The 12,177-nt window shown below is 38.1% G+C and overlaps 1 protein-coding gene across 2 annotated transcripts in view; it reads right to left on the bottom strand.

The window, feature by feature from the left end:
• PSMD5 (proteasome (prosome, macropain) 26S subunit, non-ATPase, 5) overlaps nucleotides 1-12,177 on the bottom strand; it is a 37,047-nt gene that overhangs the window by 9,148 nt on the left and 15,722 nt on the right. The window contains exons 3-6 of one of the 2 annotated variants that reach the window (XM_006865669.1): nucleotides 11,096-11,209; nucleotides 5,970-6,098; nucleotides 2,967-3,076; nucleotides 676-818 (exon numbers count right to left, since the gene is read on the bottom strand). In XM_006865669.1, the coding sequence (XP_006865731.1) occupies nucleotides 676-818; nucleotides 2,967-3,076; nucleotides 5,970-6,098; nucleotides 11,096-11,209 (496 nt within the window). The remainder of the gene's footprint in view (nucleotides 1-675; nucleotides 819-2,966; nucleotides 3,077-5,969; nucleotides 6,099-11,095; nucleotides 11,210-12,177) is intronic. The other variant, XM_006865670.1, reaches the window with a different exon arrangement.

Genomic DNA, 12,177 nt, shown 5'->3' with positions numbered 1-12,177 from the left:
ATCTTGGGGCCCTGTGCTTTCATAGGAATAGTACTAAACTATAGGTCACAAAGATGGAGAAAGGCGAGGGTAGTGTGCTGCATGGGAACCAATAAGAAGATACCAAAGGACCACTGATGTGTGGGCCTATGAGAGTGGAAACCCCAAGGTGTCCACAAAGCTGGGTCCAAATATTTCAGGAAAACGAAGAACCACGCAATGGATAGAAATTTTAGGGAAGGAAGTTGGAGTTATTATTTGGAAGAAATTTTTAAAAGACATGTTCAACAATGAAATACACTAGGTTACTTAAGGAAGGAATAAATCTCCAATTTCTGGAAGTGCTCAAGGAAAGCTAGTTAACCATTCACTAGAATAAAATGGCTGGAGAAGCTCTGACATTAGACAACGATTCCAAAGGTTTGATGAATCTGTAAAATATACTGTAAATGCCATTACTATTATTTTTATCTTAGCTTCTTTATAAAACTATTATAATACTCCAAACAGTACCAATAGTTCTACAAAGTCAGAATTAATAGTGCATCGCTCCTAGGCAATAGATTCTATTTCATCCAGGAGTTACAAATGTCTTCTAAAAGGAATCAGCTATAAGGAGCACAATTCCTGATCTCTCCTATCAAAGAAAACTGAAAAACAGTCATGGTCATTACCACAGGCATCACTGCTTCTTACCTGGCAAATAGAAGCTAGAGAAAGGGTCTGAATCTGCCCCAACAATTATATTAGAAATCTGGTCAATTACTCCTTCTTGAGCAAGGTACTGTCGTCCATGATGAGTATGTGCTAAGGATGTTACCATTTCTATACAGGTGACTCTGCAACATCAGAAGAATAACAGGTAGATGCTGCTTATGAAGGACATAGTATATAAGTTGTTTCCATATACATTATCTTGTTTAACAAACACTCTGCTGTATCCCAAACCTAAAATGTCATTCATCCTGGCTCTACTTTTGAGGTGAGGATAAAAAAACCTAGAAAGTTACAGTGACTTTTCCAGTATTGTGTAGTTAATGTAACAGAGTTTATTTATTTTATCCTTAAATCTTGGTTTTCTGACTTGGGAGGGGAGGGGGCCCACTGTTGTTTTCATGACAACATACCTGAATCCTAAGAAGCTTTAGAAACTTTTCTTTTATTGTGATAAGTCAAATACACAAAAAAATTAAAAGAACAGTAAAATAAACCCTATGTATCCATAGCGCTGATTGGACAGCATACAGATTTTGCTTCACTTATTTCATCTTGTTTTACTCTACTTTTTAACAAATTATTTTAAAGCAAGTCCTAGTCACCATCTACTCCTACATAATTAAGAATGCATCTCTAACACATATTACTTATCTTTACATAATTATAATACTATTACAACATGTGAAAAATTAATTCCTTGGTATCATTTAATATCCAACCAGGATCAAATTTCTCCAAATGACTAAAAAGCACATTTTTACTGATGACCTTAAGCTATTCTTGTCAATTTACAGGATATTTTTACACTATAAAATTTGATACAAGGCTAAAATTTAACAACAAAATTAATTTTTCATTGTTGTTGTGTGCTAACTCATAGTGAGCCTTCATGACAGAGTAGAACTGCCCAGTAGGGTTTCCAAGGCTGGACTCTTTAAAAAGCAGATCGCCAGGTCTTTTCTCTTATGGATCAGCCTGTAGATTTGAACTGTTAATCTTCCAGTTAGCTGTCAAGCACTGAATCATTACACTACCAGGGTTCCTTAATCTTAGGTAAAGACATTCAAATGATTCGAAACAATCTACTAATACTGGGGCTAATTTGTGAACATGAATTTAATCATTTTAATCACATTTAAAGAATACAGGATAATAAGATATCATTTAAGAGAAGGAAAAAACCAAAATACTTATTCACAAAGATGTTAACTATAGCATTATTTATAAGAGCCAAGTACCTCAAGCAAACCAAGTGTCCAACAAGGAATATATACTAGTAAATTCTGGACTATCAACAAGGAAACATTTGGTAAGTATTAAAGAGATTTAGGGAGTAGGGGGCTGCGAGTGATGAGGTCAAAATTAATATTTCTCTGAGTACTTATGTTAGCCAGTATATTAGTTTCTATGTGCTGGTATGGCACTAGACCGCTAACTGCAAGGTCAGCGGTTCAAACCTTCCAGGAGCTCCTTGGGAACCCTATTCACGACACTTTAAGTCAGAACTGACTCAACAGCACATAACAGCAGCAAAGGTCAATTCATTTATTCTTTATAATACTTTCTGTAGAGGTTTGCTATTGTTCCATTTAATAGAGAAGCAAACGGAGATACAGAAAGGTTACAATAATTTGTTCAAGGTCAAAGCAGCTGATTAGTAGAGATACATTCATGCCCAAATCGTTCTCATTTTCAAAAGCCTGTTTCTTCTATAAGGAACTTTGGTTGCACAGTGGTTATGAGTTGGGCTGCTAACTTAAATGTCAGCAATTCAAAACTACAGCCCTGGGAGAAAGCTAAGGCTTTCTGCTCCTGTAAAGATTTACAGGCTCAGAAACCCTGTACAGGGTTGCTATAAGTTGGAACTGACTCTGTGGTACACCACCACCACGTTTCTTCCATAATGCTAAGGTGGTGGTGGTTCTGACAGCTAACACACAACTATAAACTTTTAAGAACACAAAAAACTAGGGTCAGGAAACAGCCAATCAAAAGTAGCAGTATTTCAACCTTAAGTTATTCGACTGGTTTTTGGCAGGATATTTTTATGCTACAAAATTTGATTCAAGGCTAAAACTTCATAAAATTAATTTTTCTAAGTTAGAAATTAAACTTCTAAGGTCTAGCATGCTGTAATGATGTAACTTGAGCAATAATTTAAAGGCACCTCTTCACGACATTCAACTTGGGCCCTGGCTCTAACAGGAAGGGTTGTTTATCAGTCCTCCAAAAGAGGGCATAGTCTTAATGCCCAGTCTCAGTCAACATACCTGACCAGCACATCCTCACCAGTCAGCTCTCTGAGGAGCTCGGTTATCAACCCACTGGTGGTACAGTAGTTTAAAGATTCTGGTGACACAGAAGAAATCTCCACAATCAGCTAAAAGAACAGGAAAAGCAGAAAGATGAAAACAGTCCTATATTTGTAAGATCTCATTCTAAATACAGAACTATGTACTTCATATAGTAATTGAACTTTTAAAAATCCATGATTTATCTATAAAAAGTAGGAAAATTTATTGAACACATAAGAAATATATCTTAGTTTACGTGCATTTTTTTTTTTTTTTTGGGCTTTTCGCAAAATTTTATTTTTTCACAGTTCACAAGGTTACAAGTCTGAATTCAGAGAGCCAGCTCTGCAGAAAGGTCCTTGTCTCCCTTTAGCATCTGTAGGTCCAGCATCCCTTGGAGATCTCTGTGTGTCTTGGCATCAGTCTTCCCCGGATCTAGGAGTGTCACAGTGCCGGGACCCCAAGTCCAAAGGATGCACTTAACTCCCATCTCTTCTTTTCTTCTTTCTTGGTGGTGGTCGGTCCTTCGGAACACTGCTCACTGCTCACTGCTCTCTCCATCTCTCTCTCTCTCTTTTTTTAAAAGCTTGTATTATGAATGAGTAATAGTTTTACATGGCAGAACACCAGTTTTACACTCAACCACTTGTATTTTGTTTCATTGCAATGATTGCAATTCCCTCCATGCATTATCTGTTAACAGTATTTGCTTCTATTCCTTTTTTTTTAAATGTACACAAACCACGCAAAAATATATAATCATTTAAACAATCAAAGGGCACATTTGTCAATCCAGTCTCCTACTGCCAGCACATAGCCTTTTTCTTTCCATGAGTCTAGAATATTCAGCTGCTCTATCTCTCCATTCCATCATCTCTGCCTCTGTCTCTGGTGTCACTGCTTCTCTGGTTAGGATCCCATGTTTTGCTCATGCTCTTCCCTCTTGGTGGCCCTAGGTTCCTCTCTTCCTGGAATGTAAGATTAACTACTTCCCCCTTTTTGTTACACAACTTCTACCTTTATAGTAGAGACAGTGGCAATTAGTAATGGTAACAGTCACTCATTATTGAATCAAAAGAATCCTATCCTATCTCCTTTCACCAGAACCATCTAGACAAGATGAAAACTATTCAGTGGGGATTCTAGCTTGCCCTCCTCACTCTGAAACTAACCTCCCTCTCAAAAATTTGTAAGCCAGCCGTTTTGTGCCTTTATAGTCCCCTCATTTTAGGTAGCCAATGTCTATGTTGCCCGTACCTATCAACTCTGTATACTGAGATGATAAGCTTGATCCTTGATGTGAAGACTCCTTACGTCTCGTTTGGTATTTTACGAATTGGGCTGTGAACTGCAAGGTCAAGAGTTCGAAACTACCAGTTGTTCCGCAGGAGAAACATGAGGCTATCTGCTCCCATAAAGATTTACAGCCTCGGAAACCCTGTACAGGGTTCGTTATGAGTCGGAAGCGACTCCACGGCACATAACAACAATAATATCCTTAAGTAAAGGTCAAGTTCATCAAACTGCAGCACTTTACACTTGCTTCCTGTATTAAACTTCTTTAATCTTCCTCTAGTCAGTTTGGATCAGCAAGCCATCCAAGCTAGGTCAAATGGGTACTATCTTCAAGTTTGGGCATTCTTGTGCACCTCCCCTCACTTGCTATCAGCTGGATGCTTCACTCTCAGCTCTAGCCCCTAGTGGCTAGGTTAGTTAGTGTCCACAGGCTCAGGAGTTCCCAAGTCTACCCAAACTTCAGACCAACCAGCCCTTCCTCTTCTTTTTCTCATCTCAAGGTCAATGGGAGTCTATGGAACATGGTTGAACTCAGCCCACATACCTTTATTTTTAAGGAATCACTAATCAGAGGACAAAACTTGAGTCAGCAACACCAGATTAATTATTTTTAAAAATCCATTCATTCACTCATGTATTCTGTCATTCAGTCAGCCAACAGGTATGTCCTAAGGCGTGACTACGAGAAATTAAACAAGGTAAGAGGACTTAGATTATTAAGATATCATCCTGAGAGCATGTGAAAATAGACTAGAAGTGGTAAAGATGGATGAGTGGAGACAGGCTTGGAGGTAAATGCAGTTGACCAGGTGAGATACTAGCTTAGACCAAGGTGGTGATGGCTGTACAGATGACTCAAGGTCTATGATCTGTCAAGCACTGACTACTGTGAAACAAGGCTAGTTTGTTACTGATGATTTTTATTGGGGTACAGGAAGGGTGGGGGAGACCACGAGTTTGGTTTGTGCATGAGTCTAATGGGTAGAGAATAGTTCCAAGAAGTGACATGAAGGTCTCAGTTCAGAAGAGACTTACATTGGAAAGTCATCAGGATGTATGTGGGAGTTAAAATCTTAAGATGAATTAAATTGCCTATGGAATGAATATATAGTGAGAACAGGATTTGGGGCTCCACCAACAATTAAAGATTTAATAAAAGATTATGTGAAGAGATTGTGACACAGAGAGGCAGAAGAAGTCCAAGATGGTATTGTAACAAGATATGATAAGTGAGAAAATATAGTGGTGAGGGAATTCGACTGTAGAGAAATCCATTCTGAATATGCTACTGACGAGCTACGTGACCTTGGGTCCATGACAACAGTGAAGCTAATGATTATATTTTCAACATATAGGTGTGCTGTGATAATTAAAGAAAATACATGTGAAGTTTTAAGTACAGCGCTCAGTAAAATGAGAGCCATTTAGTATTCTACCCACCACCACTACTACTATTTTCAAAGTCTGCTTCTAATGGCACCTCCTCTATCTTAGCATTGTAAAAAACTTTTTATCTATCTCATATACCCTGTTGGGAATTCATTCCTATGCCTCTGACACCTAGTATAGGACCTAACACAGACTATGCACAAACAAATGCATGCCAAATAAACTCTCCTGCCTTTCACTGTAAGTTGTACAGATCTGAAGTGTAAGGTATCAGATAGTATGGTGCATTCTTACCTCATATATCCTGTAGCGTACAATGTCATTTGTTTTCATCACATTTTTTAAATCATCCAGCAGATTGCTTTCAAATAAAGCCTCTAGTCCTGCTTGGGTTAATGATATTCTTGATAGGGATTTGATGGCCTTATAAGGAAAGAAAATACCTCTTTAGTAACTAATCATTAGCTATTATTATAACTGGAAAGACAGATAGTACTTCATCAAGAAAATAGTTTACATAAGCTTTGCTTCTAATCAAGCAAGCCAATGTAAGCCCTATGATGGCTAATGTGTAGCCTGGAAAACAGAAGCGGTTCACTGGTGTTTATAGGACAAGATCATCACCAGTATTTACATGAGGCTGCAAATTCAATTACACAAATAAACCACAGGAGACCTATACCTTTCCATCATCTGTCTGTTTATTGAACTGTGGTGGCTTGCATGTTGCTGTGATGCTGCAAGTTATGACACAGTATTTCAAACACAAGCAGGGTTGCCTCTGGTGGACAGGTTACAGCGGAGCTTACAGACTAAGACAGAAAAAAGGATCTGGCAATCTACTTATTAAGGGGAAAAAAAAAAAAAAGACCACTAAGAACCTGACAAATAGCAGCAAAACATTTTTTCAGACAGTGCCAGAAGATGAGTGTCTTAGTTGTAAGGAACTCAAAATACAACTGGAGCACTTCATCAAAGATGACATTTAAGTAGTTAACATATGAAGAAATGTTCACAAGCACTGGTCACTTGTTATTGTTAAGTACTGTCAAGTCAGAACCAACTCATAGTGATCATGTATAGGGCTTCTGAGACATGGCTGGAGGGTTGGAACTGCTGACTTTGCGACTAGCAATCCAGTGCATATCCTACAGTGCCAAACCAGGACTCCCACTGGCTACTGGTGGTGGTGCTTATGTGCCTTCGAGTTGGTTCTGACTCACAGCGACTTACAGTAGACTGTACATCTTTACGGGAGCAGAGAGCCTTATCTTTCTCCTGTAGAGTGACTGGTAGATTCAAACTGAATCTTGAACCTTGAGGTTAGCAGCCCATTTCATAACCAACTACATTACCAGGTCTCCTTGCACTGGCCATTAGAGAGATGTAAAGCAAAACAAAGATGCAATACCATCCTCCTCCAGCATTAGTAGTAAAGTTAAAAAAACACAGAGAACAAATAATGCTGGCAAGGGTATGGAGAAACTAGAACCCTCCAACACTGCTGATAGAACTTCAAATGGTGCAACAAGCATGAAAAACAGTATGGCATTTCCTCAAAAAGTTAGAATTAGAAATACTGTATGACTTTGCAAGTCTTCTAGTTGTTATATATCCTGGAAAAATAAGAGCTGTGACATGAATAGATAATGCACACTCATGTTCATCACAACACTATTCACAATAGCCTAAAGATGGAAACAACCAGAATTCCAATCAATAGAAGAATGAATAAACAAACTTTGGTACATACACACAATGAAATACCACACAATATTAAAGAACAACAATGAATATGCAAAACACCTAATTGCATGGATGAACCTGGAAGACACGTTGAATGGAATTAGTCAATCACAAAAGGACAAATAACGCATGAAACTATTATTGTAAAAAGTCAAGCAAAGGTTTTCAGGTAAAAGAAAAATTCTTTGAAGGTCACTTGAGGTGGGAGGGTAGGGGGAGTAACTCACTGGCTACAGGACGTTGCTGTTTTAAGATACCATTGAGTAGGTTCATAACAACACTATGCACAACAGAACAGAACACTGCCCGGTCCTAGCCATCCTCGCAATGGTTGTTACATTTTAGCCCACTGCTGCTACCACTGTGCCAATCCACCTCATCGGGGGTCTTCCTCTTTTTCACTGACTGTCCATTTTACCAAGCATGATGTTCTTCTCCAGGGACTGGTTTCTCCTGATAAGATGTCCAAAGTCTAAGAGATGAAGTCTTGACATCCTAGTTTCTAAGGAACACTCTATTTGTACTTCTTCCAAGATAGATTTGTTTGTTCTTCTGGAAATCCATGGTACTTTCAAAATTCTTCTTCAACACCGTAACTTAAATGCATCAATTCGTCTCTGGTCTTCCTTATTCACTGTCCAATTTTCACATGCATGTGAAGCTATTGAAAGTACCATGATTTGGGTCAGGTACACTTTAGTACTCAAACAGGTACCTTTGCTCTTGAACACTTTAAACAGGATATACATGGGTTAACTTGGGTGAAGGGGAAGGTAACATACAATAAGAGGGGGGTTGGCAAACAAAACGATGGAGGCAGGAGAAGACAAAGGAGGAGTACAAGGGCTAAAAGCAAAACAGGTAAATTCTGTTATGTACACAATCCGGTAATAACAGTAATCTATAAACAGATACATGGAGAGCCACTTAGGCTGACTGGCTGTAGGAGAGAGAATGGGAGTGTACATACAAGCATAAAGTTTGACAGACGGTATTTGTACATGGGTACTTTTGCAGCAAACATCCATGTATGTGGAGCATACTTGGGGCAAAGTTATGAAAAATTCTTAAACCAAGCACCTTGAGAAGATGAATTGCTGGACTGGTGGTTCAGGACACAGTCTTAGGGGACACCAAGGTCAACTGACATAACATAGTCCACAAAGACAATGTTCTATATTCTACTTTGGTGAGTTGCAAATGGGGTCTTAAAAACTTACGGGTAGCCATCTAAGGTACAACTATTGGTCTCTCTCTGTTCAGAGGATAAAAGAGTGATGAAAATCTTAGATGCATAGAAACAATTAGAACAAGTGAACATCAGTCTCCACAACCCTGACACCAGACGAATGAGATGGTGCCTGGCTACCACAACCAACTGCTCTGAAAGGGATCACAATAGGAGAAAAAAAGTTCAGGTTTACTGGTAGAATAGAGACTGATGGAATCTGAGAATAGGGTCCTTAGTCATCCTTAAGGTCTGGTCATCCGTAAGGTCTGGAAGTGAACTCACCCCCATGGATCAATTTTCAGCCAAACAACATATAAATCTAAAAGGGGAACATTAGTATTAGTGAGGTACATACAGATTAGAATAATTAACTGTTTGAGGGGACTGCAATCAATGAGATAAGCAAAATTTTTATGACCTTTCTAATGTAAACTACTTATAAACATTCACTCAATTCACAATATAAAAGTTTAAAAACAAACAAAATGACAGGAGAAAAGGAGAAGAGATGCCTCCTTAAATAAAGTTGACCTTAATGATGTGGCACAACTCAAAGTGAGAAGAAGCAATTGCAAACATCTGTTAATAACCAGGACATGAAATGTCCAAAGTATGAATCTAGAAAAACTGGAAAGTGTCAAAAATAAAATGAAATACTGTAAGACAAATAACCCAGGTATTAATGAGGTGAAATGGACTGGTATTGGCCATTATGAACCACTCATAAGGTTTACTACATTGGGAGTCACAAATTAAAGAAAAATGGTAACTCATTCATTGTCAAAAATAATGTTTCATGTTCTATCCTGAAGTACAAAGCTATCAGTGACAGGATAATAATCATAGTTTATAAGGACAAACTGTTAATATGACTACTATTCAAATTTACACACCAATCACTAATGCCAAAGAAACTAATTTAAAGATTTTTACATATGTCTGCAGTATGAAATTGATCAAACATGCAATCAAGATGCATTGATAATTACCAGTAACTATTCCAAATGGGAAAGTTAAAAACAAAGAAGAAGTGGCAAAATAAGGCTTTGATGATAGAAATGATGCCAGAGAATATATGATAGACTTTTGCAAGACCAACAATCAAATCATTAGAAATACTTTATTCAACATAAATGGCAACTATACATATAGACCTCCCCAGATGGAATGCATAAGAATCAAATCTATTACATCTATGAACAGAGATGATAAAGAAGCTCAATATGATCAATCAACAATTTCAGGTTCCAGCTGCAGAACAGACTAACAACTGCCTGTATGCAATTTTAGGTTAAAGTTGAAGAATCCAAGAAGTTGGGCTATATAATGAAGAATGCAGTATCAAGATTGGAGGAAAACTTAATAACAATCTGTGACATGCAGATGACACAAAGTCGCTTGCTGAAAGTGAAGGCTTGAAATATTTACTGATGAAGACCAAAGTTACACCGATTACACCTCAAAATAAAGAAAACAAAAAGTCTTACAACTGGACCAATGAGCAACATCACGATAGAGAAAAAGATTTTATTTGGATCCACAATTAACACCCATGGAAGCAGCAGATAAGAAATCAAATGTGGTATTTATTGCACTGTGCAAATCTGCTGCAAAAGACCTCTTTAACAAACAAAGATTTAGTCGCTTTGCGGACTAAGGTGCACATGACCCAAACCATCTTCAATCAGCTCATATTCATGTGGAAGCTGAATAATGAATAAGGAAAAGCAAAGAAGAATTGATATCTTTGAATTATGGTGTTAGAAAAGAATATTAAAGTACTGTGGACTGCTAGAAGAACAAACAAATCTATGTTGGAAGAAGTACAGTCAGAATGCTCCTTATATGCAGAAATGGTGAGACTTCGTCCCACTTACTTTAGATGTGTTATTAAGGGGTGCTGGTATAGCACTGCAGGATAAGCACTGGGCTACTAACCACAAGGTCAACAGTTCAAACCCACTAGCCACTCATCAGAAACCCTATAGAGGGTTGCTGTGAGCTGGTTCTGACTCGACAGCACTTAACAACAGCAAGTCCCTGAAGAAAGGTCCTGATGTGGCACTGTAGGACAAACACTGGACTGCTAAACATAAGGTCAGCAGTTCAAATCCACCAACCACTTCTCAGAAACCCTATACAGGGTTGCTATGTGTCAGAATCAATTCCACGGCATTTAACAACAATCACTGAAGGACATCATGCTTGGTAAAATAGAGAGTGGTAAAAGGGAAAGATCCTTAAGAAGATAGCTTGACAATGGGCTCAAACACAGAAAGGGTTGTGGGTGTTTCTTTCTGTTGTACATAGGTTGCTATGAGCCGGTCAGTGCCAGCTTGATAACATCTAACAACATCAGAACTCTATCCTCAAATTCAGGAGGCATTTGTTTCTTAGGGCTCCAAAGTGTGTGTGTTTAAGTTGATGGTTCTAGCACACTCACCGCTTTAGCCACAGATAGATTTTCTCCACGAATACAATAAACCATTTGCTTGAGTAATTCAGGGTTATTCAGAATCTCAGTAACAGCATCAGAATTTTCAACAATTCTTCCAACCTGAAACAAAAAAAAAAACAAAAGAGGGTCAGAAAGGCTCTCCTGCAAGGTAGGACAGGATAGAACTCATGACAGTCAAATGTCCTTCATGTGCTGGTGTTGTATGAATTACTGATTACTGCTGCTAAGGTAACTCATTAAAAATTCAGAATAATCCAGATTCTTTAGAGTCAAATCACAAATATGGTATATCACATCTTTAAAGGAAAAAGAAAACAAAACGTAATAAATGGTGAATAAAGTGTTAAGAGAGCCCAGTCTGGGAAAACAATATAGGGTAGGTACAAATTCGAGTTCTGTCCATTTTCACTGCGTCAACATTGGACAAATTAAGTAACGTGGTTGAACCTCCTTTCTCAACTGTAAAACAAGAATACAACACTTGATTGTGGACTAAACATGAAGATTAAATGAAATTAAGTAGGTAAAGCACATACTACACTGTCTGGTACATCAATGTTCAATAAATAAATCAATACCTTCCCCCTTTTTATTAAATATGTGGGAAGAGAAAAGGAAAAGCAGTAGTTGATTATTTACAGGGTAACTAACCTCTCTAACCCCATAACAATTTAGCAAGGTAACAGTAACAGATTTTCACTCAAATAGTAGGATCTTTTGATTACCATGATAGAAGTTACCATCTTAATTTTGATAGCTCAGTGCCCTTGATGACAGTACTTGGACTCCAGGTGTGGTGCGGTAGGATCAGCACTGGACAGAGAACCACTAGGTCAGCAGTTCAAATCCAGCAGCTGCTCCTCGAAACCCCTTACAGGGTCACTATAAGTCAGAACTGACTCAATGGCGCTTAACAACAAGATAGTATTTGGAAAATTATAAGAACAGAGAATCTGGGAGGTCAGTCTATGATCAAAACAATTACAATGTGAAAAAACACTCAACCTTGGAACAACAGGGCTATGGGATACAGGGATCTAGGTATAGCTTGAAGAGGGTAAATAATA

This window comes from Chrysochloris asiatica, unplaced genomic scaffold (genome assembly GCF_000296735.1).
Source record: "Chrysochloris asiatica unplaced genomic scaffold, ChrAsi1.0 scaffold00081, whole genome shotgun sequence".
Classification (NCBI taxonomy): domain Eukaryota; kingdom Metazoa; phylum Chordata; class Mammalia; order Afrosoricida; family Chrysochloridae; genus Chrysochloris; species Chrysochloris asiatica.
The sequence above is the reverse complement of the archived record's forward strand: the minus strand, read 5'-3'. Positions and strand labels throughout refer to the sequence as shown.